The sequence below is a fragment of the Halichoerus grypus genome, chromosome 1 (assembly GCF_964656455.1).
Source record: "Halichoerus grypus chromosome 1, mHalGry1.hap1.1, whole genome shotgun sequence".
Taxonomy (NCBI): Eukaryota; Metazoa; Chordata; class Mammalia; order Carnivora; family Phocidae; genus Halichoerus; species Halichoerus grypus.
The window spans coordinates 79,967,986-79,995,636 of NC_135712.1; the positions used below are offsets into that span (position 1 = coordinate 79,967,986).

At 48.3% G+C, this 27,651-nt stretch overlaps 1 protein-coding gene and 1 long non-coding RNA gene across 5 annotated transcripts in view; one reads left to right on the plus strand and one right to left on the minus strand.

The window, feature by feature from the left end:
* Positions 1 to 13,967, minus strand: part of LOC144381249 (uncharacterized) — a 29,923-nt gene extending 15,956 nt beyond the window's left edge. Inside the window, exon 1 of the long non-coding RNA XR_013446137.1 lies at positions 13,780 to 13,967. This is a non-coding gene — a long non-coding RNA (uncharacterized LOC144381249). The remainder of the gene's footprint in view (positions 1 to 13,779) is intronic.
* Positions 1 to 19,224, plus strand: part of IGF2BP2 (insulin like growth factor 2 mRNA binding protein 2) — a 155,959-nt gene extending 136,735 nt beyond the window's left edge. For all 4 annotated transcript variants that reach the window (XM_036084706.2, XM_036084709.2, XM_036084707.2 and 1 more), the window contains 6 exons: positions 8,189 to 8,257; positions 9,154 to 9,270; positions 12,618 to 12,692; positions 14,075 to 14,206; positions 15,918 to 16,031; positions 17,361 to 19,224. In XM_036084706.2, the coding sequence (XP_035940599.1) occupies positions 8,189 to 8,257; positions 9,154 to 9,270; positions 12,618 to 12,692; positions 14,075 to 14,206; positions 15,918 to 16,031; positions 17,361 to 17,453 (600 nt within the window). In that variant the 3' untranslated portion in view covers positions 17,454 to 19,224. The remainder of the gene's footprint in view (positions 1 to 8,188; positions 8,258 to 9,153; positions 9,271 to 12,617; positions 12,693 to 14,074; positions 14,207 to 15,917; positions 16,032 to 17,360) is intronic.
* The last annotated feature ends 8,427 nt before the right edge of the window (positions 19,225 to 27,651 follow it).

Sequence of the window (27,651 nt, forward strand, 5' to 3'; positions counted from 1 at the left end):
GGGATCATGACCTGAGCCAAAGGCAGATGCTTAACCGACGGAGCCACCCAGGCATCCCAGATTTTACTTTCTTTATAAAGCTAAAAGCCATGTATTTCTGATCTTGATCCCATAGATCAAGATTAGGTTCTAATCCAGAGCACGTAGTTGCCCCAACTGTCTGCGACAATATGGCTCTCTGGGGCAGCTGTGAAAGTGCAGGCCGGGCATGAAGGTGGCCATCACTACCTACCTGCACAGGACCTAGGACAGGCCCCCAAAGCCACTCTTTCAGAGTCTGAGAAGGACAGGGTAGGGTGGGAGTGGTGGGCATGCTTTAAATACTTATATTGTTCTCCTGTCACGTAGGCTTTCAGATTTCCAGGAACCTCTAGGGTATTTCTTTGCTTTTATGTATCACAGAACTAGTACTTTCGCTCTTGGCATCCAAAGGTCGGGAAGTCTCTGTACCTCCTTGTAGCTGGCTTACACATGCCAGGATTGGTCTCTGACCTCTGAAATTTTGGAAGCATATGTGTATGTTTGGAAACTTTTTTATTATTTTCTGGTTAATAAAAGTAATATGTGCATAGTATTTAAGAAGCAAATAATACAGAAATATAGAAAGTGCAAGTTTTTCTCAATATAGAAATAACCAGTGTTTGCATGTATATGGGTGTGTGTGTATATATAATTTATATATATATATATATATATGTTACATATATTTAATATATACGTATTCAAATTTTTCACTCTACTGTGAAAATCCTTGTATATACATCTTGGCTCTTTTATCCAGTTATTTCTTCAGAATAAATTCCTTGAAATGGAATTTCTGAGCCTAAGAATGTATAAATTTTATACATAATATATAATTATAAAATATATAAATGTTGATACCTAACATATAAATTTTGATACATGGAGGATATACTACTTTTCCTTCCCACCAGTGTATTTTTAACCTTGGGCAGGTGACTTAACCTCTTTGCATCGCGATGTCGCTGGTCTATAAGATGGGGGTAGTAATCATATACATATCATGGGGTTGTTGTAAGGGTTATTAAATAAGTTAAAACCTGCACATAATAGTTTCTATGCAAACATAGCTGCTATTGTCATCACTTTTACTTTCCATCTTTTTGTTAATGATTTGTAACAGCTGATTACATATTAAGGCTATTATCTATTCGTCATGTTGTCCATATTTTCTACCAGCTTGTCATTTCTCTTTGCCTTATTCATGGTGTCTTGTGCCATAATAATTTAAAATAGATACTTTGAACAAATTGTTGTATGAAGTAAAATGTAAACATTTCCCTTGGCCTGCCTTATCTTACCCAAAGTTTACCCAACAACCATTCCCCATAAGCATAGCACCTTTATGTTTACACTTTTTAGAAATGTTTTCTCAGCATATATACAATCTTTCAAAACTATATATGTAATCATGTCATACAGAATTACAAGGTTTTTGGTTTTGGGTTTTTTTGTTTGTTATGGGCATTTTTTCATAGCTAGACGTAATTCTCTTTAATGGCCACGTAATATTCCATTGTATGAATTTACTATAATTTTTCTAACCAGCACACTATTTTTAGACATTTGTATTGTTTCCACATTTTCTATACTACACAGTGTCAAAATGAATATTCTTCATAAGTCTTTGCACAAATGTGTGAGTATATCTGAAAGTAAATTCTCTAAGATTAGACTTATTATATCAAAGGGTATATGCAATTTAAATTCTCACAGATATCCCTTCACCAGAAATCATGTAGAAATTTTAAGTAGTAAGGTAGTTAAATCAGTGATGTTTGTATGGATTCTGTCCTTTGGTGTCACGCTAAAGAAAAAATCTCCCATCCAGGACTGTAAAAATATTCTCCCATGTTTTCTTATTGGTTTTTGAGGATTGTTATTTGTATTTGTGTCTGTAATCCACAGGGAATTTATCTTGATTTATACTTTGACAAAAGGATCTAACTTTGTTTTCTTCCCAAATGGATAGCCACATTTCCCAAAATCATTTTTTGAGTGATGTACAATTTTATCACTCAGTTTGAAATTCTAGCTTTGTCATACACTGAATTCCCACTTAGTCATCTTCCTGACTCTGTTCCATTCATCTCTTTGTCTACACTAATTACTGTAGTTTTATACTCTCTTTAACAGCATGATTATTTTTTTCTCAAAGAATGAATTGGAAAGATGACCAACTTTTAATATGCTTGGGAAAATTTAACAATATATAGAAGTTTTCTATTCTTGAAGATTTAATAAGTTTTCTGTTTCTTGAGTTTTCTATTTCTTGAAGCTATCCGTAAAACATCTGGGCCTACCACCTTTTGTTTGTTTCATTTGTAAACTCTTCAGTTTCTTGTAAGTTTTTGACTTAGTTGTGTTGATTTTTATTTTCCTGTAAAAGTATTTATCTAATTTTCATATGTGTTGGCATAACTTGTACAGAGCAGACTGTTGGCCTTTTAAATCCCTGAACTTGTGTATTATTCTCTTGTAATTCCTAGCATCGTATATTTGTGTTTTCTCTTTTTTTCTTTTCTTTTTTAAGTTTTGTTTTGTTTTGTTTTTGTTTTTGTTTTTAAGTAAACACTACCCCCAACATGGGGCTTGAACTCAGGACCTCAAGATCCAGAGTCTCATGTTCTACGGACTGAGCCAGCCAGGGACCCCTCTTTGTTTGCTTAATCAAATTTGCTAGGGCTTTGTCTATTTTAAACTTCTAAGTAGTTAATGGTTTCTTTTTTGTTATCTTGCAATTGTTTCCTGTACTTTGTACTCAGACAGTGTTATCGGAACATTTCTGATTTTTGTGGCCTTACTCACGCATAATCAGTTTTTGAATTCATGGGCGTTTGGAAAGATGTGCCTTTTTCTGATGGGCTCAGAGTTGTGTTTATAGCTATAAAAACAAGCTTCTCATTGGCGGCTCATATCCTCTATATAATTATTTTTATCTGTATGATTTATTACATGATGGGAGAAGTTTGCTCTTCTCCCACTGTGATTATGGTTTTGTCAAATTCTTTATTGTAACCAAGTTTGTTTAGTGTGTTTTGGTCAGCTCACTCTAGAAAGAATCTGGAATTTTATTCCAAATTATTAAGCTTTCTTTCTTAATGAATACGCAGTCTCATAATCTATAGTTTAGAATTAACTAAACTGTAACTGGTTACTTTGCTCACTGCAGATGCTTTCTTGTTCTCCACATGCTCTCAACCGACTGAGCCACCCAGGCACCCTGCTCCACATGCTCTCATTTTTTGAGTTGTTTGGGGCTTTTTTGTTAGTCTGTCAGGAATACTTGCTTCAACAATCTTTTTCAGGAATAGTACACAAGTAGCATAACTTCTAAACCATTCTAGATCTGAAAATGCCTTTCTTTTCCCCTCACACATGAATGAAAGTTCAACTGGCTGTCTAGAGATTCTAGAGTCCTAGTGCTTTTAGAACTCTGAAAACAATACTTTCAGTATTTTGTTTTTCAGGTACATGTGCTAACCAGCCTAATTCTCCTTATTTTGTAGGTAGCTTTTTCCTCCTTCTGTCTGCAAGTTATTTGCCTTTTTTAGTATTTTTGCCTTCCCCCTCGGAATTCAGAAATCTGAATCTCAGCCCTTTGATCTCAAGTTTCAGATTTTTCTTTGGTTCAGGAAAATCTTTTGCTTCTCTACTTAATGTTTCGTTTTACTTCTCTTCCTCCACTTCATTTTCTCCTTCTGGAACTCCCACTTTATGGATCATACATCTCTATTCTCATGTCTGGTTCCTTCTTTTTGTTTTGCATGGGTTAATCTTCCAATGCCCTGATGGGCTTTGCAGGAGTGTCTTTTCTGCTGTTATATACAGCCTCTGTTGAATGTTTCCAAGATCAATCTAGGTCCCTCCTTGTTTTTTTCTCATAGCAATTACTTACATGTGAATGAACTGTCATCTTGAATCTAATTAAGAAATCAAATCAAAGGGCGCCTGGGTGGCTCAGTCGGTTAAGCATCTGCCATCAGCTCAGGTCATGGCCCTGGCGGTCTTGGGATTGAGTCCCCCATTGGGCTCCCTGCTCAGTGGGGAGCCTGCTTCTCCCTCTTCCACTTCCCCTGCTTGTGCTTTTGCGAAGTGTGCGCTCTTTCTCTCTGTCAAATAAATAAGTAAAATCTTAAAAAAGAAAAAAAAAATCGGGCGCCTGGGTGGCTCAGTCGGTAAGCGTCTGCCTTTGGCTCGGGTCATGATCACAGGGTCCTGGGATCGAGCCCCGCATGGGGCTCCCTGCTCAGCGGGAAGCCTGCTTCTCCCTCTCCCACGCCCCCTGCTTGTGTTCCCTCTCTCGCTGTGTCCCTCTCTGTCAAATAAATAAATAAAATCTTAAAAAAAAAATCAAACTTTTTTTAAAAAGCTCTTCCCTCTTTCCTGAATTAATTCACTGGGTCATTTGTTTGCCTTGCTCAGCTTTGCTCCCCTCTGTCATGTTGTTAATTCTCTATATATGTCTAATGAATTTTAATTGTCTATTCATATATTTAAATAAACTCAACAGAAGGCATATTAGAATCTTTAGGGGAGTTTTTCCATAACATGTGCCGTGGGCCCCACTGGAACCTATGAATTCGCAGTGTTCTAGGTGGGGGGCAGCACTGGGCATGGTGGTTGAGACCTTGGGCTGCAGAGTCAGACACAGATCTGTGCTCAGATCCTGGCTCTGCCTCTTACTAGCTTAACGGTTTCTAGTTTTCATCAGTTCCTGAGGTTGTCCCATGAGAACACAGAGGTGGATAAGCAGCCATTGTGGGGAAGCCCTTTGACAAGCTGGGGTAGAATGGTGAACCTTCTGAATCTTGGAGAGCTCTGCCCAAGTCCATTCCCTCCTCCCAGGCCCATGACCCCATCCCTGGTTCCTAGGGAGAGCATCCACTGTCTTTGCAATGTGGCATCAGTCTGTCTTCACACGAAAGCTGTTTCAGTATTTTTGAACATAATCTGTATGCCTGACCCCTGCCCTGTCCACTACCCATTTCCTACCCTCACTCTTCCTACCCCCTGATTTCTTCAGGCTTCAGTGTATTACTTAAATCTGGCATCATGATTATGGTCATACACAGCAGCTTGGAACGAAGGACACTGCAGTTCTTCCCGGAAAAGCCGGTCCAACTATAATTCCCTTTTTAATTTTTACAAATGCATTTGATATATACTCCTCTACTCACACCCCAGAACAGTCAAGCAGAGAGGAAAAGCAGATACCAGTTTCCCTCAAACTGAGAATGTAACATGAACCAGTGGGTAATAATGACCACACACCCCCTTGCTGCCACTGTTGGCAGGGGGTGGGGGCCACCTTTACTATGACATCCTTCACCCTCTCCCAGGTGTCATGATGCCTCTCAGATACTCAAAAATAAAGTCGCTTCTCCTTTGTAAAATAACAGAATTCTCAAACTGGCACAGTGAGGCCAACTTCTAAGTTGGGGGTGGGGTTCCATATTAGCCTCCCCACTCCCTGGGCCCTTGGTTTATCAGATGGCTACAACCTGCTTTCCCGGTAAAGAGAACATGTATTCAAGTCATCAGTGGGTAATTTCTCTGATCATTGTGACAAAGTCTGTTTTGAAAGCCTTCTTCCATTTGAGATTGTAGACTCCATTTAAGCTTGGGAGGATGGGAAATAGAGTGTGTGCTCTAAGCCGTACATTTCATTATAAACAGTGCTCACTTAACACTCCTCATTCAACCCATACAGTAGCCAACGATAGATTCTTCATTCCTGTGACCTCCCTGAATGCCACGTAACATCCTTCGGGGGCATCCATTGTACTTAGGGTCTAATCCACATCAGAACCAAGGCCTGCAAGACCTCCCCATTGTTTGCAGCTGTACTCTCTTACTTGCTTTCACCGTACTGGTCTCTTTTCTGTTTTTCAAAAGGCCAACCTTTTCTAGCTCAGCACCTCTAAGAGCCCTGCTTAGAATGTTCCCTCCCCAGTGCCTTGCCTAGGGTGCTGTGCTCTCCATGGGTCCCAGCTCAGAGATCACCTCCTGCAGGGGTCTTCCTGGACCCTCCCCAAGATTGCCCTCCCACCCATCATCTCCGCTGCTTCCCTTCCGCACATTGTCCTGTTCGCTTCTTTCACAACACTTGTCTGCGTCCCCGGTAGACTGTCAGTCCCGTGGTGGCAGCGACCCTTCTGTCTTAATAGCTGTGTCCCCAGCACCTAGAGCGGTGCTTCATAGGTGGTCAGGTGCTCAGATATCTTTTTCATGAGTGAATGAACGGTCAAAGGAGCCATTGCAACAATATTAGAAGATCTAATTTCTAGAAGATCTAGGTGATATTTTAGTCCATTAGTGGATGAGGCTCAGAGTGGTTGAATAAATTATTCCAACTTGTATAGAGCTGGTGATTCAGACTCCAGTCTTGTGACTATTCTGACTCCAAAAACCAACTTGTGTGCACAAAGCCAGCACCTCCACTAGAAATGAGCTCCTGGCTGCCAAGTTTAGGGTTCTTTCCCCACAACAGTTTTCCGCCTATAGTAACTCATGAATAAAAGAAGAGTGGGGAATTCGTCCTTTTTACCCTTTTACAGCTAATTCTCTCTCCTAACCCGAGTGGTAGATCTACATTTGATACAGTGTTTATGTTGGGAGTATTTGAACCCAGATTGGAGCCACACTGTGCCTGGTCTACTCTTGGTCTCATGTGAATTTGGGGAAGAAAAGGCAAATAACAATTCAAAAGAATCATGGCTGCTCTGAGGCCTCCTACAAGAGGAAGGGGAAACATCCTTTCCCCAAGGCAGAGCTTTGAGCAGAAAGCCACAGGAATTCTCCCCTCATCCTCCATGGCTCAGAACAGGGACCTGCGCAAAGGGTCTGGAGCGGACTGCTCTTCAAGGAGGAAGCAGGCCCTAGAAAGACTTCTTCACCCCGCTTCCTGTCAGATGTGGAGTGCCAGGAGAATCTGGTCCCATAGCACCCTCTTGTGGCTGTGAGGTGTCACTGCAGCCTCTTTCCAAGGCGCGAGAGCTAGGGTTTGCTCTCACTACAGCAGGGGTTCCCTTCCGTCAGCAGAGCTCTGTGGACAGCTAGGGCGCCCCTGGGGGAAGCTCCCCCGTGTCCCCACCTCCTCTCCGCCCCCCGAGGCCAGAAGTCCACTCTCCGGGCTCAGAAAGGGGGACTGTTTCATTTTGTCCCTCGTGAGTCGTAAGGCGAAGTTGTGATTTGGAGCTCAGAGTGCAGCAGGAGATCTGGGAGACAGAGAACACCTCAGACGAAAGCGAGGCCCCGGACTCGAAGTCTCATCCGTGTCTGACCAGTGTCGGAAACCTAGGAGGTCATCCTGCAGGGTGGGCCCTCAGGCGTTGGCTTCGTGGTACCTCCCTTCCTGTCACAGGCATGCCCGCGTTTACGTGACTTTATGTGAGGCGCCGGTAACCGGACCATGCTGATTCTGTATCCTGCCCGTACGAATATATGCAATCAGACCTCTTCCTGTCTCACGGCTCGTAAGAGTCTGAATAAAGGATCTAGCACAGTGCCTAGTACACAGTAGGTAGTTAGTAAGAAGCAGCTACTTCTCTAAATGTTATTTTCCTAATAGCTCTGTTGTTTTCTGTCCACATTTACCTTCCTGCTCCCCCCCCCTTACCCCCACACTCACGCACATTCACACTGTTTATTCACTCATTTTCTTTCCCTCCTCTCCCAACCTCTTTCTCAATTCCCCCATTCTCAATCTCGTCATTCCTTCCGAAATTCTCTGAGGGAGCTCATGGACCCAGTTTCCCGGGAGCACATTTGCTGGTCATGCATAACTCCAGATAATGTCCTGCAGTCTCTGTACCTTGTAGTCCCCAATCCATGGCTTCCCAGAAAATAGCAGCCACGGGGCCTGCCTGTCTGAGGGAGGGCAGGTTAAAGGAGTGTGCGTGCGCCCTCACTCCCACAGCGGTAAGTTCTAGGGGCCTAGTGCTTGGCGCGGCTGAGCCCTGAGAAGCTCAGCCCGGCATTCAGTGCTCCAGTGGGAAAAGCGCAGCAGAGATCTGAGCCGCCAAGGGACAGGTGCAGACATGACAGTGGGGCCAGGTAATGGTGCAAGGAGCCTGTGCCGTGTGTGGGAATCTCGCCTCCCTGAGTGTGGGGCGTGTCCCTGTGGGCACCCACTGACTGACCGACTGTTTCTTTCATGCTGCAGACCCACTCCGGATACTTCTCCAGCTTGTACCCCCCTCACCAGTTCGGCCCGTTCCCGCATCACCACTCCGTAAGTGTCCCCTCAGGTCAGCGCCATCTGCCACTCGTCCTCCTGTGACAGGCACCACAGAGTCTTTGGCGGACTGACCCGCGAATGTTCCCAGTGTGAGTGCTGGGTCCCGTGCTTCCCTGTCAGCCTAGGAGTGACGCATCACGGGGCATGAGCACACCAAACTACCCCAGCATCCAGGCTCCCTAAAGGTCCTTCACAGTGCTGGTGCTGTCCTGTTCAGCAGTCCTGCTGAGGTTCACAAATCCATAGGTGGCAGGAGACTGGTACATGTGAATGATCAGGAGGTCAGATCAGGAGGCCGTGTTGAGCTAAAGAACTGTTTCCAAAGGTCTGTGAACAAAGTCTAACAAAGGGGGTCATGTCGTTCGCGAGGACCCCTGGTGGCCTGGCCCATGTCTCTCTGGGCTGTCACCATGTGGCCTGGTCAGGGCAGGTTTCCTTGTCATCTTCTTTTGAACACGATGTCACTCTGATGAAAATACCCTCTGTGGCTCCCAGGTGCTGAGCGGCTTCCCGTTCCTCCTAACAGAGGGCCTCAGGCCCCATCCTCAGGCCAGCTATATTTAATAACGGTCTTGATTTCTTGGATAAAGACACAGGAGCAGTACACATCACATTTGTATGTGACAAAAAACCTGTGAACAGACAGCTTTCTGTATCCAGCCGACTCCGAGCTGCTCAAGAGGACTTTCCATTTTGATTATCCTTCAGGTGCACTGTGTTCAGGTTCATCCCTCAGGCTTCACACCTACAGAGCCCTAGACCACAGGAGAATCCCATGTGCCATTTTGGCCTTCACAGCACATGGCTTGTGGTAGATGCTCGGTAGCTGCTGAGTGCCTACAGGAGCCACCACAGTGGGAATGACGTCTTGTCTTGTGTTGCCCTTCCAGTATCCAGAGCAGGAGATTGTGAATCTCTTCATCCCAACCCAGGCTGTAGGTGCCATCATCGGGAAGAAGGGGGCGCACATCAAACAGCTGGCCAGATTCGCTGGGGCCTCCATCAAGGTAAAGCTGCTCTCCGACGGCCGCCCTCTTCCATCACCAGCCCCCCACCCCGTGTCCCTTGTTGCTTCTGCTGCTCCTGGCCAACGTCGATGCCAGGGACAGGGGCCCACAGGGTCTGGCAGATTTGCCTCCAGGATTAATCCCATCGGCTCTCCTCTTTACCTCTCCCATTACTTTCTTGTTAAACTGATAATTGAATTAGAAAAAATATTAGCAACACCTAAGCCAACCCAGTCCTCTTTGGGCTAACACAGCCCTCTTGTCAAGAACGTAAAGCAAAGACAGGCTGAGGGCTTTCCTGAGCCTGGGGGGTGGACACCAGCAGAGCATCATTTACACTTGGCCCTTATCAGAGCTTTGACGCTTTAATTAGTCTGTGCTGCACAGATCCTTGACCCTCAAGGAAAGTTTGCAGGAAACACTCTTTGGAAGTTGCTAATGCTGTAGATAACGAGAGCTGGGGGACACAGCCCGATAGGCAGCCCTGGGACCCAACGCAGCAGCTCAGGCAGGAAGGCCCCTGGATTTCTGGGAAGGGCGCGAGAGCCGGCCTGGCGGGGGCAGTGCCGTGCCCACATCCTGCCCCCTCGAGCGTCCTGTGAAGAAGCGTCCCAGGGGCTGAAAGGGAAGGATTCTTCAACCCTGGTCCTGCTCCAAGCCCAGCTATCGGCTCTGACTCACAGGCAGAATGCTGAGCACGTCCCAAGCCTCATGAAACACTTTCGAAAACAGAGTTCCCGTTGTTACGTAAAGTAATTTGCTACCATGGGACAACCCGGAATTCCGAACGAGAAGTCTCATGACTTGGAGAGAAAGAATGCTTGCACTTTCTCCTCAAGAAGAACTGGAATGTCTCCCACAGCAAGTGTGCTGGAGAAGAGGCAAAACCAAAATGCTCCGAGTAAAGGACTGCAGTGAGACCGCCGACGAGTTTGATGTAGGTAAAGCACTTCCCGTCTGGTACCTGCAAAGCGCGGAGACCGGGTGCGAGCCCTGAGGTGCGGGCGGCCCGCAGCGCAGCACCCGGGGGGGCAGGCGTGTTGCCGTGGCGGGACCCCAGCCCACGGACGGACGGCCATGGCGGGACAGGCCGTGGTCGTCCTTGATGCTGCGCCAGCAACGTGCTTCTCCTTCCCCGGCCCCTGCCTCTCTCCACACTAGTGAAGGAGAGAAAACAGGGGAGGCCGAGTCTTTGTCGGAGAAATTTCCTACTTTTAAAAGTTAGTTTTTTTTGTTAGTTTCAACAGGACTCCGAACGCATTTTCTCTAAAGCAAAATGGGTAGTCTCCCTCTCAAGAACCCTCCGTTCCTGCATTGCCAGTCTTCAGGGGCCACAGCTGGAGGCACGCTGGGTGCTGCCGGGGCGGGGAGAGAGCGGTACACTACTGTGTGGGAGCTGAGTGCTGGCAAGGGGGGTGGGCAGAGGTGAGGCCGGGGACGTGCACCCCGAGATGCTTTGGAGCTGGGCTCCCGCCGCTCGCCTGCCCTACTGAGCGTCTGGGCAAGCCTCTGCAGAATGCACACACAACTCCTGAGCCTTGCTTCGGGCCCTGCTCACCCTGGGATCTGGGCAGGCACCTCACCTCTGGGTCCCCTTTACTTCAGTCATAAGACGGGTCCTCCTTCCTGGTGCTGTCACGGCAGTTTGCCGGCGGAGGGTCATTCCAGAATGGCAGGAGCTCACGAGTAGCTCTGAGACTTTGGGTCTGGGCGGCGGCATCAGACAGTGGAGAGATGGGCCGTTTGCTTTGCAATGTGAGCCAGGCAGCCGGGAGTCGCTGGGAGGCGGACAGCGGCGGCGGAGCGGATTTGGTCAGCGCCAAGCGTGAATTGGCCTCGCAGCCCTCCCCGATCTGGGCGGGTGAGAGCCGGGACCCGCCGGGGCCGTGCTCCGGTCTCTCTCGTTCACTCTGCGAGATAAGGACCGGGCTTAACACCAGCTGTGGATGGAGAAGTAGAGGCAGGTGTTCCCGCCAGTGGTCCCGAGGGCCAGTGTTTGGGGGCCTGGCGGCAGGCCCCAGCCCCCAGGGACACGTGATCGGGCTTCTCGGCAGAGGCTGCTGCCCTGCACAGGTGGAGGCCGACAGGCCGTGAAGTCCTCCCGAGGAGCTCAGGCCTTGGAGACCTGTGCCTCACGTCCGTCCTCATGCCACAGAGCATCAGAGCCCGAGCCCTCACCGAAGATGCTCTGATCCCAGGGCAGGCGCAGGTCAGAGCACACCTTGGCCACACCAGAGCACGATAGAGCTGCAGCAGCCGCACAGCAGCCGGAGGCTCACGGATGCAGCCTGGCCTCGGCCACGGACGGAGGCAGAGGTGGAGGTGGGGGGCTTCCTGGGGAGCCCACGTCTGAGACACAGCAGCTAGTGGTGAATGACATCCACTGTGAACATCTCCTTCTCCAGGCTCAGTCTCGGACAGGACCTCTCCTGAGCCCTGGCTTTTTTTTTTTTTTTGGCTTTAGGAACACTGTGACCCTGTAAATGAGGTTTCTTGTTTTGACTTTGCTCTCTTCGTAAGCTTAAAACTGAGTCTGCGGCCCATCTGAGGCAGGTGTATAGGACCTTATGAGATGCATTTGTGTACTGACCTCACTCGCGGCTCATTTCTCAATGTCTGGTGTACTTTTCACTCATTTAACTTTAACTATAGTTTTGCTACACTATTTCTTTTCAAAGCTATGGAATAGCTGGTTTTTGGAATAAGGCAAGCTATGCAGAGAAGAACTTGTAATGGGGATCTAACAAAAAGTGCTTGCCTGGTCCGTCATTTGAGTTGTGTTACAAGAGAACTCAGACTCACAAATGGTGAGAGCAAAAGGCGGAATTGAGCTTGCCAGGGTTCACCTCCCAATTTCACAGATGAGGAAACAGAGTCTGGGGAGGGGAGGGATTTGCAGAACAGACACTGGGCCCAGGGTGTCCTCACCCCTGCTCTGGAGCTGTCACACTCAGTTCCCGAGCCATGGATGAACTGGTCTGAGGGCCCCCCCCCCCCCCCCGCTCTAGCTCAACTGTCACCTGTAGCCGACTACCTCTGAGCTGAGCGTTAGAACCGGGGCAGCTCTCCTGCAAGCTGGCTCCACAGCAGTGCCTCTGTGGACTAGCTCTTCCTCCCCTCTGGGGCCCGGGTGAGGTGGCGGAGCCCACACCTCCCTCTTCCTCCTAGAACTCGACTCCCTTGGCTCTGTAAAGGAGGCTCGGTGCTCGGTAGCCAGAGTGGAAGCAGCAGGTGCAAAGGCAGAAGCTCTATAATCCCTTGCTAATGTGTGTGCGCCACACACCCAGACAAGGGAGGGGCCTGGGGAGCAGGGCCCAGCAGCAGCATTTTCCTCTCGTCAACTGCAGATTGCCCCGGCGGAAGGCCCAGACGTCAGCGAAAGAATGGTCATCATCACCGGCCCACCTGAAGCCCAGTTCAAGGTCAGTGCCAAGGGTCACCTCAGCCCTGCAGTAGCTGAGGGCCTTAAGCAGGCAGCAGCCACCTCAGAGGCATGTTCAAGACTCTTCCTTGGGAGGCCCGGCCTCCACTGCCCTTCTTGCGGCTGCTTACTCGTCTCAGACTTACCCTGTCTTGCCTACCTCTGGGCTGTTCCCTCTGCTTGGAGCCCTCCTTCCTTTCTCTTTTATGGAAAAGTAGATAGTCTGTGGGTACCCAGTTCAAATGGCACCCCCTCTGGGCTATCTCTGACCCCTGAGCTGTGGCTTTGAGGACAGGTGTCTCAGACTCGTTGAGTCACACTCTTCCGGCTCTGGGGGCATAACCGTGGGGTGTAAGGGCACATAGCAGGAGTTTGTTGGGAGTTGTTTGGTGAGGTGCATTTTGTCTTTGCCCTTTTTTCTCCCCTAGGAAAATTATAAATTGAGTTTTCTGAAAGTCAGAAGCATATTTCTAAAAGTAGAGTCCTCATCATTAAAAATATTTAAGATCTGAGAAGAAACATTAACACGTGGAAATATTTAAGAACAGTAACCCTTCGACTCATGAGTGGATAAACAAAACATGGTATATCCACTCAGTAGGACGTTAGCCATAAAAAGCAAAATTCTGATGCATGCTGTGGTGTGGATGAACCTAGAAAACACTGCATGAAGTGAAAGAAGACAGAAACAGGAGGCCACGTGTTACATGAGTCCCTTTATCTGAAATGTCCGGAAAAGGCAAATCCATAGAGACAGAAAGGAGGATGGCGGCTGCCGGGGGGCCGGGAGCAATTGGGGCTGCCCGCTAGTGTGGGGTTTTTCTTTGGGGGCCTGGGGGGGGCAGTGTCCTGGGAAGTGGGGTTGGTTGCCTAACGTTGTGAATACACCAAAAACTCCTGGAGTGTACACTTTAAAATGATGAATTTTAGGTTATATAAGTCTATCTCAATTTTTAAAGCCTTTAAAAAAACAAACCAACCAACCATAACCTCCCAGCTGCGCTGGCTCTGGAGTTAAGACATCAGCAAGCAGCCCCGTCACCACCCACCTCGCCTCCAGCCTTCAGTGACCCGAGGTCTAAACTTACCGTGGGGGGAGGAAGTGAAGAATGCCCGGCACCGGTTCATTCAGCCCGTTCGTGGGGGCTAGGGCGATGAAGATCAGACCCCGTCGCCACCAGCCCCGAGCCCACACCCCCCACACCGAGAGCTTCGTAGCGGCGGCCGGCGCAGCGCCCCGCCAGGTCTCTGGAGGAGGGCAGCAGGCTCCGGGGAACTGGGGGCTGGGGGTGCCCCGGGCCTGGGCTGGCCAGTTCTGGCAGCAGCACCGCGGAGTGGGCCGCCTGGCAGCCGAGAGTCACCCGTCACGCCTTGCTCTCTCAGGCCCAGGGGCGGATCTTTGGGAAACTGAAAGAAGAAAACTTCTTTAACCCCAAAGAAGAGGTGAAGCTGGAAGCCCACATCAGAGTGCCCTCTTCTACGGCTGGCCGGGTGATTGGCAAGGGCGGCAAAACCGTGAGTGCGCCCCGAGCTGGCTTCGTCTTCCTGGCTGACTCCCTGTGCCGGCCTCCCCTGATTTCCCTCAGACCTCTGTTGGCTCTTCAAGGACATCACTCAGGGGCTGAGGGCCCCCAGTCCAGGGTGCTGAGCCAGGCCACCAAAAACACCAGGGTTCTGCACCCGGAAATCCGGCATCTCAGCTACATGCTGGAAAATGAAGACCCCGACTCCCTATAGACCGGGAGGCTGCCTCCTGCCCCCCGCAAGCCCACACATAGCAACAGGAAAATCCTAGGGAACAGAATCCCGTCCCGAGGATCCCCACTTGGCCGACTGTCCATCTTCTCTAAAGTCCCGCTCAGAGGCAGGCAGGGGCCATCCTACGCTCGCCTCTGACTTTTCAAACTCTCCCTCCTGCAGATTCTGTCTCCTGGCTATTTCCCAAACCTGCCCATCTGTTACAGGGGAGCTAGTTTAGCCATCGGGTGGTAGGTGAGAAGGAAATACTTACAAAAAAATAATAATCAAGGTCTTCAACCTGAAGGGGGCAGCAACACAAAGGAATTTGAAAAGTGCCAGAGAATTAACTGTGAAGCTTGTAGGAATGAGCAGATAGTCCGTCAGACACAGGTGTGTTCTAGAACAGGACATCCCCCCGTGGCGGGGATATGACCCCTGAGAAGTTCCAGTAGGGCGTGTGCACACTAGCAGACTGGCCGTGTTGGGGGCTCTCTGGAGTCGTGTGTGTGTGTGTGCGCGCGTGCACATACCTGCTGTTTTCTTTACACAGAAACTCTTACTAAGCACTCAAAGCCAAGTTCTGCATATAAGGAGTCACCTTCATACAAAAGAATAAAGTCAATGGCTTGCAGATTATTCTCCATATCCAGGAACGTGATCAGCACCCGAGGGCACACACACCGGCTCTAGACAAGCCAGAAGGCGGTAGGCAGGAGAGCTAATGGCCCACGGGGGAGTCTCATCCTGAGCCCTTGGATCCCCTATTTGGTCATTTGGGAACCAGTCACTGAATTCTGTGCACCACCACTCCCCCCCACCCCGAGCTGTCAGCTGTCCGCTGAGCACTTGGCGCCCCCACCCATGTGTTTAGCACCCCGGAGGCCAGGGCCTGGGCTGAGCCCCTGCGTAGTGTAGGCTTGTTGAGGCTGGGGAGAGTAGGAAGTGGGCCGCAGGTGAGGGGGGAGCAGCACTGGCTGGAGGCTTCCCAGAGGGGGGCTGGTATGGAACTGGAACGGCAGGGAGAAAAGGTAATGATCCGAAGGTAGAAGGAGGGGAAGGAAGACTTGGAGGCAGGGATGAAAATGAAGAGCGGGGCCCAGAGCAATGCCTGATTAGGAAGGAAAGTTTGCTTTGGTGAGTCTGAGAGACTGAGAGGTGGTGTTGGCTCACGGCTGGCACCCAGGAGGGATCTGCCTTCCTGAATGACGGGAGAGCATGGGTCACTGCGAGCATGGGCAGGAACTGCATTGAAGGGAATTCCAGAGTAAGAATTCAGCCCCAGAAGGAGCTCCAGGGAGTTGGGGACTGGACCCTCCTTGAGCCACCCAGTGAGTCTCCAGGGCTCAGACATGGCCCCGTGCGACCAGAGACTGGGAAGCCCCCGGACACGTCCTAGGCTGAAGGAAAGAAGAAGAGCCTCCAGCTACCTTGCCCTCCAGCACTCCCCTCTCCCACTTCCTCCTGAACCCACTTTCTCCCTGCCCAGGTGAATGAACTGCAGAATTTAACCAGTGCAGAAGTCATCGTGCCTCGTGACCAAACACCAGATGAAAATGAGGAAGTGATCGTCAGAATTATCGGGCATTTCTTTGCTAGCCAGGTACCTGTGCTGTGAGGGTCTGGTCTCTCTGGCCAGCCAGTTTTCACTTCTCTAGGCTCTTGGTGGCCTGTCCGGTGGCCACGGGCCCTACACACACCCCACCCCCGAACCCCCACACACAGATGGAACCTCCCCCTGGCTCTTCAGGGACTGCCTACAGGGCAGGGGAAATTGCTCCACACCGTCTCCTCACAGCTCTCCCCAGGCATGCTAGAGGAGCTCAAGGAAGAACCTAGCACTTTGAAGTCAAGCCGAGCACATCTCCAGCCCCCTGCAATGCTAGAGCATAAGGTCCCCCCTTTCTTTGCCACCTACGCACGCCTCGGTCACAGCCTTTCCCTGCTGGGAACCACATACCAGGCAAGGACCCACCCTCGGGGTCCCCCCGGTCAGGCTCTGAGAATCTCACTGTGAAGGGTTGAACCTGCTCATTGCAGGAGAAACTGCTCACTGCAGGAGACCTCCGTTTCTCTGCCGTCCTTCTCCACCTCACCATGACTTCCCCCGTCAGGGCCCAGGACCTCCTGTCTTTAATTCGGAAGGACCAGTGACTCCGCGTCATGCGGCCTGATTCTTTTCGATGCTCTTCGTGTGTTGGGTTTGGGGACAGAGCAGTCCCGGTCCTTGCCCCGAACCAGGAGGGCCGGCTAAGCGTACAGGGAAGCTTTGTCTGAGCGGTCGGCCTGCTCTGCCGGAGCGGTGCCTCTGCCCAGAGGCCTGGCGAGGCCCTGCCCCTCCCTGCGTCCCAGCTCTGCCAGTGCCCTGCCTGCCTACAGGGGTGCAGTGCCTGCCAGCTGTGCGGGGGGGGGGGGGCGGGCTTGGGCTCACTGTGTTCTCTAGTCGTACCGGGTAGGGGGTCTGGGCCAGTTCCTCACTTCCTCCCCATCGCATTTCCTGTCCGTCTTTCCTGGCATCGCACTCATGTTCTTCCCAGGGGCTCCAGGAAGGCGGGTGGGGCAGCCCTGAAAGCCACAGTGTGTGTAACGGGAGGGAGAGTGCTGTCTGACCTCCACGAGGCCCCCTCGGCACTGGTTCCCTGCCTCTGCTTCCTGGCCTCTCTTAACAAGTACCTGGAAGCTTCTGGGGCCCCACCTCCTTATCCTGCGGCACCCAGCGGCCTTAGGGAAGGGCTGGGGGAACCCTGAACTTTAGGCAGGAAAGTACCCTCCCCACCCCCAGCCCCCAGAGTGAGGGCCTCAGCAGGTAGATGACACTTCTCTGAGCACCCCACTTCCTTTCCCCAGTCCCAGCCCCAGCCTCCCACCCCACCGCTTGTCCTCAGAACCGGGTTCCTTTTTCTCCCCCGTCCCCTCCTCTCCCTTGCTGCAGACTGCCCAGCGCAAGATCAGGGAAATTGTACAACAGGTGAAGCAGCAGGAGCAGAAATACCCTCAGGGAGTCGCCTCACAGCGCGGCAAGTGAGGCTCCCACAGGCACCAGCAAAACAACGGATGAATGTAGCCCTTCCAACACCTGACAGAATGAGACCAAACACAGCCAGCCAGCTCGGGAGCAAACCAAAGACCATCCTGAGGAATGAGAAGTCTGCGGAGGCGCCGGGGACTCTGCAGAGGCCCTGAGAATCCCAGGGGCCAGGAGGGACGGGGGGAGGAGGTCAGCCCGGGGGCCCCGCCCGGCCTCCTGCCTCCCCCAGGGCCTCTGCAGGCTTCCCAGCCATCCACTGCACCATCCACTCGGATCTCTCCTTAACTCCCACCACGCTATCCCTTTTAGTTGAACTAACATAGGTGAACATGTTCAAAGCAAAGCAAAATTCACCCCCATTTCTTTTTGTGGAAATTGTCTCTGTACATGTGTGTACATATTAGAAGGGGAAAGATGTTAAGATATGTGGCCTGTGGGTTACACAGGGTGCCTGCAGCGTTAATATATTTTAGAAATAATATATCAAATAACTCAACTAACTCCAAGTTTTAATCAATTATTAATTTTTTTTTTCTTTTTAAAGAGAAAGCAGGCTTTTCTAGACTTTAAAGAATAAAGTCGTTCTTTGGGAGGTCTAATGGTTTAGTAAAGGAGCTTCGAGACCACCCACACAAAATTCACCCGAGGGAAATCTCGAAAGGACACTCACAGCAGTTCTGGATCACCTGTGTATGTCAACAGAAGGGATACCGTCTCTCTGAAGAGGAAACTCTGTCTCTCTTCATCCCTGTCTAGCTCACACACCCATTTCTCTTTGCTTCACAGGTTTTAAACTGGTTTTTTGCATACTGCTATATAATTCTCTGTCTCTCTCTGTTTATCTCTCCCCTACCTTCTCTCCCTCCCCTCCTTCTCCATCCCCATTCTTTTTAATTCCCTCATCCCTCTGTCTCAATTCCCAGTATCTACGCACCCCCCAGGCAAAGCAGTGCTCTGAGTATCACATCACACAAAAGGAACAAAAGCGAAACACACAAACCAGCCTCAACTTACACTTGGTTACTCAAAAGAACAAGAGTCAATGGTACTTGTCCTAGCATTTTGGAAGAAGAAAACAGGAACCCATCAAACCAACCAACCAAACAAAGAAAAATTCCACAAAGAAAGAATGTATTTTGTCTTTTTACATTTTGGTGTATAAGCCATCCATATTCAGCGAAATGATTTCTTTCTTTTTAAAAAAAAAAATGTGGAGGAAAATAGCAATTTACACGAGGTCGTTGGCCCAGGGCGGTAAATTTACAGATTTTTTTAAACGAGAAAAACACACAAAAAAAGCTACCTCAGGTGTTTTTTACCTCAGCACCTTGCTCTTGTGTTTCCCTTAGAGATTTTGTAAAACTGATAGTTGGAGCATTTTTTTATTTTTTTAATAAAAATGAGTTGGAAAAAAAATATCAACTGCCAGCCTGGAGAAGGTGACAGTCCAAGTGTGCAACAGCTGTTCTGAATTGTCTTCCGCTAGCCAAGAACCTGTATGGCCTTCTTTTGGACAAACCTTGAAAATGTTTATTTAAAAAAAAAAAAAAGATGACAAAGAAAAACAGAGAGAGAAAATATTGGAGATGTCCTGAATTTCAATAGGGTACGCGCCATTAGGGCTTTTGCGCTAAAGGATGAACATGTACTGGTTTATGTGAACAAGCCATTTACCACCAGACTGCAATGCCAGTTTCCTCTACTGCAAACAGTGTTCTGTGACAAAAACAAAAACAAAAAAAAAATGAAATATATCCAGCTAACAAGATCCTGGTGTCTTGGTCTCTTATTTTACGAAGCATCACCCATCCCAAAGTGTCAAGAGAGTTCCAGCCCTGGGGGACTGAGGGAAAATGGGCAGCATAGAGAGTTAGGCCTGGGCAGCTGCCCTGAGGAGGCAAGGCTTCTGCAGGCGGCTTTCTGGGAGAAGCTGAGCTAGGCCAAGGGTGCTCCAGGTGTGGTCCCCACCGGGCAGCACCTCTATCACCTGGGAACATGCTGGAAATGCAGATTCTTGGGGCCCACCTTGAATCAGAAACCCTGAGGGGCCCCACAGTCGGCTTCAGCAAGCCCTCTGGGGGATTCTGAGTGTGGCGGAGTTTGACAGCCATGGAACTGGAGGGATGGACTGCCTGCACGTCAAGGTAGGTAAGACTAGCCCCTCTCCTTAGGGAGCCGTAAGCCTGGCCAGGAAGGAGTTGATTTTTATGTGGGGGACTGGGAGAGGATAATACGCCTGACAGTTCCAGGGAAGAGGTGCTCATCCCTCCCCAGAAGCCCCATTGTAAGTGTTCCAGGAGGTCCGAGAAGGGCAGGGTCAGCCTTGGACAGGAGGCCGGGGCGGGCGGGGGCGGGGTGTTAAACTTGACTCTCCCGCAGGTGTGTGCTAAAGGTCAGACCGGAATGGGCCTGTTCCGTGTAGGAACCTTCGCTCATAGAGCTGTGGGGTCGGCTAGAGACAGATGCTCCAAGTCCAAGCAATCTTAGGAATAGAGAGGTGATACTGGACTGCCAGTGGTGGCCAGTCAGGCTTTGGGGGTGACTGTTCATAGCACAGCAAGGACAGATGGAGGGGAACTGATGGGGTTGCAGAGTAGCTACATTCCCCTTCTAACAAACTCTGAGGGCTCCTCGATCACTTAAAGTTTGTTCCTCACCCATGTCCCATCCCCATTCGTGATTTTCTCCGAAGTCCAACTTCTGAGATGCTCTTTGTACTTTAAAGTCTCTGCGTGTAGATGCAAGCTGTTCCTTTCCCTGCTGCGGTTGGCAGGACTCCAGGCAGGGACAGACTCCCCGCTCCTGTGGCCGTTACAAGTCCTGGGACCTCTGGCTCTGCCCTCCCTCCTCTTCCCTTTAGGCCTCAAACCCGCTGCCCTCTCAGGGAGAAGCAAACCCCAGGCTGACTGTCGGAGAGAAGCCGCAGGGTTCCTGGCAGCCACGCTTATTTCTGAAAGCTGTGCCCCAGGCTGAGGTGTCCCTGTCCGGTGGACAGAAACAGCACACCTTTAAAGGCGGGGCTTTAAATGTAGGCCCGAGGGCTTGGGAACGGGTCTGTCAGGACAAGAGCGATCACCTCGCCGTGAGAGCGAGAAGACACAGGACCCTCCAAAAATGCACTCTTAGCTCTGCTGCTCCCGTTTCATTCCTTGGCCTTCGTTCCTGTTGGCAGAATCTGAGGTTTCATTCCAGGTCCTAAACTGCCCATTTCCAAAGTCGTTGTCTCCGAACATGTGAGAGCAAGGGAAGGACGTGCTAAGATGATGCCGGGCCTGCCCTGATACGGAGCACCCAGAAGTTGTCGTAGGGTTGCAGAAATGAAGGGGAGGCCACGGAGAGGCAGAAGACAGGAAGGAGACAGCTGGCTGGTTCCTAAGCAAGGATGTTCTCCCCACAGCCCACTTTCTGAGAACCCAGATGCTGGACGAAATCCTGCCCCGCCTTACTGTCAACCAGAACAGCTTCACGTGCACGCGCTGGACTCGAAGTGCTTGCCGCATCTGCGTGAGCTCACACTACTCCCAACTTTGTATCCATTTCTTCTGTGAATCCCTGACTTCTTGTCTTGAGAGGACATCCTGACATCCCAGAAAATCCTAATTACAGGATTTTATGCCAAATAAAGGACAGTTGTTAAATGGGGGCTTAGGTCAACAACAACAAAGCTTTTGTTCATGAGCCTGCACTCATAAAGCCCCTCCCTGTTCCCTTGGACAGAGCCCCTTGAAAACCCGTGACCCATAGTGCTTTTGAAGACAGTGACCTCTCCCTAGACTTGGTGAGTAGCCCCAAACATTTCTGCCCTCTAACTAGGTTTCTAGATGTTACTGTTCCATCCAACATGGAGCTCTAGAAAAGGATGACAGGTTGATTGCAAATTAGCAAAGAGGGTTCCAGCATAGAGGGAGAACTTGAAAACATGAAAAAAAGGGGAACCAAAAGAAGTTGGGTGGAGAGAGTCAACAAAGAATCAAAGGGATTAGGTCAGGCCAGAAAGAAGGTGATCTTGACAGGGCAAGGGGTGAGGGGAGGGAGGAAACACCGATTTCTAAGGGAGTGACCGGGCACCCATTAGGATGTGAATGGCTAGTGAGCAGACAGGAGTGGGGTGAGGACGTGAAGAGTATGAAAAGCATTTGGCCTTGTCTTATTCCTACGTCCCTGGGGAAGGATGCGGGCAACAGAGGCAGCCCGGCTAACGATTACGAAGGAAGCCCACCCTGTGTAATTTAGAGACTAGCCTAAATTGTACACGCATCCAGACCCCTTAGAGCCTACTGGAGGCTCCTTTGGCCTGCTACCACAGATGTCTAATAACACTGCTAGCAAATTCCCTTGGTGTTTACAGTAAATTATTGCTGCTGCCTTTTATTTATTTCCTCTCTACGTTCCCCTTAAGGTGCCGATAAATTGAAATTTAAGACTTCCCCCACATGCATCACCCCAGGGCAGGCCTGAAGGCAGGGACTGGGACTCTGGTACCATATACTGGGGTCTCACTTCCTCATCAGGAACATAAGAGAAAGCCCAGGCCCAGAAATGTTCTCCCTGCTCGTCTGTACTAGAGCAGTATAACCTTGGAGACCGATCTCTTAGAGACCTGTCTCCTTATCTGTAAAATAAAGGTTTAAATACAACAAAGTCCCCCCAAGTCAAAAACGGCTTCTCCTTAGCAGCCTTCAGTGTTCCTTCTTATGGTTTCTCATTAAATATCAAAAAGATGAACACTTAAGAGCATCAAAAATAGACAAAACAACTAAGCACCCAAAAAGCAAGGGAAACTGACAATAAGCGATACCGAACTGGAATGGGAAAACATCAATGCCTGGCATGGTCTAGTTTCACAGAACCACTTTTTTGAAAGAAAGAAACATGCATACTTGCCATCTCCGGGATTACCCACCACTTGCCCCTTCCCACTGGATGGAATGCTGGTGTGGAGGGGAGAGCAGTGATGGAGCTGCAACGGCCATCTTAAAAAGCAACATGGAAGCCAAGTGTTAAGGAAAGCTCCTGACACTGTGGAGGACAGGGCAACATCAGACTGCTCAGGCTCAAACTGGTACCTGAGAGAGAAAACTACCTTTTTAAAGAAACTGTTATTTTATGCCCTTTGGTATGGCAACAAACCAGTATCTTAATGCAACCAAAAATAGAGATTCAGACCTGGATAGATTCTGTCATATTTTTTTGGATAGAACTAAAGTTCTAATAGGATACAGACCAAAACAGAATAACAAGCAAAAAAAATCAAGCTAGTTTCAGATATCTCTGCTCCACTACGGAGTGCCAGAAGGCATTTTAAGAAGAAAAAGGGCCGTGACTTGAGAATTTCAATACCCAGTCCAGTTATCTTTCAGGTGTGAAAACTTCAGGAAGATTCTATTTGCAGGGATTCAGATAAGAGAATTCCTATGTCTTTGAAAATAAGTATGTGAAAATGTTTCCAACTAAAAACTAAAGCCAAATAAAACTCATGTTTAAAAAAGACAAAGTAAGCATTGAAACCAATTAAACTAGAAATGTTTAAATTGTTCTAAATCTGTAACTAAATTTAAAACTGAATTTAAATATCAAGATTACCCTTGAAGAGGAAGCAAAACATGGTAATGATAAAAATCCCAAAACACATGTTAACAAAGACCAAAAGTGTGTGAAATGTATATGGGAAAAGGGGGGGGGACCACAAGTGTCATAATTGGGACAAAATTGATCACTGTGCCAGAGTGCTAGCTGCAAAACAAAAATCCACGGTCTCCTCTTCCCAGGCCCCCAACCCCACTGTGTGCTGGTCTCCCTTCCCTTGCAGAACCATGTGGACGCGTGACTGAGCACGAGCTTGGGGCCACTCCTACCCAGGCCCATTGAAAACTGCCTATGCTACCTCCCCCAAGGACTCTGTGCTGGCCAGACCTTAAGGATTGCAATGAGGGGGTTGACACCCTCTTCTGTAAACAGACAGTAAATATTTTAGGCTTGGCAGGTAAGACTGTGAGCTGACACACAATGATGCTACCTCCGAGGAGGGAAATTTGGCAAATTACATATGCTACATATTTGACCCAGCAATTCCACTTCTAGGAATCTACGCCAAAGATATGTTAGCAAAAACGAAGGGACATGCAAAAGGCACATGCATTGAAGCATTATTTGTAACAGAAGATTGACAGCCTAAACATCCATCGTGAGGGGACTGGTAATGAAGCACAGCACCTGAAACAGTGGATTATTATAAGGCTATAAAAAGAACTGAAGGAATGAGGGGTAACTTATCTAGAATAAATTGAGGTTTTTATTTATTTGTGAGACAGAGAGCACAAGCAGGGGGAGAGGAGAGAGACAAAGGGACCAGCAGACTCCCCGCTGAGCGGGGAGCTCAATGTGGGGCTCAATCCCAGGACCCCGAGATCATGACCTGAGCTGAAATCAAACGCTCAATCGACTGAGCCACCCAGGCACCCCTAGAATAAACTGAGTCTTTTATTTTTTTTAAAGATTTTATTTATTTGACAGAGAGAGACCCACAGCGAGAGAGGGAACACAAGCGGGGGAGTGGGAGAGGGAGAAGCAGGCTTCCCGCGGAGCAGGGAGCCTGATGTGGGGCTCGATCCCAGGACCCTGAGATCATGACCTGAGCCGAAGGCAGACGCTTAACGACTGAGCCACCCAGGCGCCCTAAACTGAGTCTTTTAAACAATGAGGCACAACTGTTAACATGGTATCTTTACTAATGTAAAAAAGGAAAGAAATATGAATACTTATATATCTAGCTATATTTTCAAAAAAGGGAAGATTAAAAGCTAATAAAGAATTGAAATTTAAGACTTCAGGGAAAGAACAGGGTGAGGCAAGGAAACTGAATGTATCTCGTTGCATCGTTTTGCTCTTAGACTAATGTTTATGTTTTACATAATTAAAAAACAAAGCAGGGGCACCTGGGTGGCTCAGTTGGTTGAGCGCCTGCCTTCGCCTCAGGTCACGATCCCAGGATGGGATCGAGCCCCCGCATAGGGCTCCCTGCTCAGCGGGAAGCCTGCTTCTCCCTCTCCCTCTGCCTGCCGTGCGCTCTCTCTCAAAAATAAAATCTTTAAAAGATAAAAAACAAAGCAAAAAGCAAATCCCCAAACACCAAGAACAAATGAATCCAACTGTGTATCGAGTTGATGGCATAATTACTCGGAAAAAAAATTAAATGATTTTAAGAGAGTATTTTCACTGTGAATCTCCAGTGGGATATGGTCTAAAAATAAAAAGAATTGCAAAGAAATCTTAAACTGTATTCAGTAACCTTGTTAGTTGTTATGCTGGTATTGATATTTTGAAATTATTATAAGTATACGGTGGGGTAAAACTAATTATGTTGATGTTGTTAGCAACCAAGGTTTTCAAGATTACAATATAAAATCAAAATCCTTAGACTAGGGGCGCCTGGGTGGCTCAGTCGTTAAGCGTCTGCCTTCGGCTCAGGTCATGATCCCAGGGTGCTGGGATCGAGCCCCACATCGGGCTCCCTGCTCCTCGGGGAGCCTGCTTCTCCCTCTGCCTCTGCCGTTCCCCCTACTTGTGCTTGCTCTTTGTCAAATAAATAAATAAAATCTAAGAAAGGGAGGAAGGAAGGAAAGGAAGAAAGAAAATCCTTAGACTTACATTGGAATTGGAAATCAGTAGAACATTTTTTCCCTTTGAAGAAAAAGTATTTTCTAGTCTGTCTATTGTAAAGGCCTAGAAGCACCACTAACCCAGTGGTCATCAGCATTAACAGTGCCCACATTCTGGTCTCTACAATTTCTCACTAAAAGAAATCCTTCAATAAATGGCCAGTTTCAGGTCTGGAGCAGGAGATGTGTAAGATGAGCCTTTATCATACCTGTTAAGCAAGAAAGCTATCACAGACTTGTGGGATTCTGTGAAAAGAACACTGAGGCCAAAAATAGGTCAATTTGAACATCAAACAGATTATTAATGAGTCAAAACATCATATATTCTTTCCTGTATGAAGTGCATTTCACGGTAACCAAATAAGTTTCTTTTATAGAAGAATTCAAGAATTCAGTGAACACAGAAGCAATGACAGAATTAGAAAAGCACCATTTTGTACCTCTTAATGAAATAATGGGTCATCAAATTTAAAACCAAGAAGATGGACAGGAAGCTTTACAGCCTGAACCACTGATCAATCTTAGCGCCACTAAGTAGGACAACCAGATGCAATACAATAGGGACACCAATGAAGTGCCTTACCTACTTCAACCTGGATCCAGTCCAGCTGCTAGATTAAACTTAACCAGTTTATATGAAATACAAGGGCTGGCGGAAATAGTTAAGCCCTAGCAAGGAGCTATAAGCCAAATCTGGAATGTGGGACGTTCCACAGGAAAATGCATTTCTCTAATAAATAATAGTATAAGGAGGGAGACTGCTGTTGCGTACGAGTCTCCAGAGCTCTGTAATCGTCAAAGGCAATGCACGCGTGAAATAAGATGTCGGATTTGGAACCTGTATGAGACTTCAGAGACCACTGTACCTACCTAGCACAAACTCGATAGATTAAAACAGATATGTATTCTCACAGCTCTAGAGCCAGAAGTCCAAAAGCCAGGTGTCAGCAGGGCCTTGTTCCCCGAGGCTCTTCCAGCTTTTGTGGCTCCAGGCTTCCATGGCTTGTGGTAGCCGTCACCTCAGACTCTGTTTCCATAGTCTTACCTCCTCTTTTTTGTTTTGTTTTATTTTGTTTTAAAGCAGGGGGAGTGGGAGAGGGAGAAGCAGGCCTCCTGCTGAGCAGGGAGCCCGATGCGGGGCTCGATCCCAGGACCCCGGGACCATGACCTGAGCTGAAGGCAGATGCTTAATGACTCAGCCACCCAGGCACCCCCAAAAACGAGTTTATAAAGTAGCCCATCCAGACCACCATTATTAACACTTGGTATCTTTTTCCAGACTTTGTTTTAGAGATGTATAAACAGATTTTTTTTTCACACAAAAATGAGTATAAAATATAAACACTGCCTAGGCCCATTTTTAACACCTCCTCCTTTTATCTCAAAACTCAGTCTCTTATAAGGCCTGTGATTGCATTTGAGCCCACCCAGATAATCCAAGATAAATTCCTTTTCTCAAGTTAATTGAGACTTGATTTTAAGAGAATTGAGAATTCAACTGAGAATTGATTTTAAGTTAATCTTTTGTCACAGAAGGTAATATTCACAGGTTCCAAGGATTAGGATGTGGACCTATCATTTTGGGGGCCACCATTCATTCAGCCCACTGTATATCCTGATTAGAAGAATAAAACATTCGTTAAATGACCAGGAAAATTTTAATATGAACTGAATATTAGATGATATTAGCAATCCTTATTCTGTTAGATGTGAAAATGATAGAGGGTTTTTTTTAAGTATATTAAGGAGACATTCTTAAATATTTAAGTAGAATGACGTGAAGGTTTCGCTTTAAAATGTTCCAGACTCTCCCCTCCCCTATGAAAAAGTGCATCCAGATTAGCCACATTATAGTAACTCCTGAAAGAGGGTGATGACTGTGTAGGTCTTAGGATTCTCATAACAAATTTTTTGTTAAGTAGTTGAAAAAAAGATAAAATTGTCCACTAAAATGAGACAGTAAATGTCTCAGAATGATCTTATCCAGAAGACCAACAAAAATATTTTAAAACTTAAATCAGTGGAGGGACGCCTGGGTGGCTCAGTCAGTTAAGCGTCTGTCTTCAGCTCAGGTCATGATCTCAGGGTCCTGGGATGGAGCCCCAAGTTGGGCTCCCTGCTTGGCGGGGAAGTCTGCTTCTACCTCTCCTTCTGCCTGCCGCTCCCCATGCTTGTGCTCTTGTGTGCTCTTCCTCTCTCTCAAATTAAAAAAAAAAAAAAAATCAGTGGAGGGTTATCTGGGTGGCTGAGTCAGTTAAGCATGTGCCTTCAGCTCAGGTCATGATCCTGGAGTCCTGGGGTCGAGCCCTGCGTCGGGCTCCCTGCTCCGTGGGCAGAGTCTGCTCCCCCACTCCCTCTGCCCCTCCCTCCACTCGTGGTATCTGTCTCTTGCGAGAGCTCTCTCTTGCTCAAATAAATAAGATCTTTAAAAAAAAAAAAAAACTTAGGGACAACTGAGTGGCTCAGTCGTCAAGCGTCTGCCTTTGGCTCAGGTCATGATCCCAGGGTCCTGGGATCGAGCCCCGCATCGGGCTCCC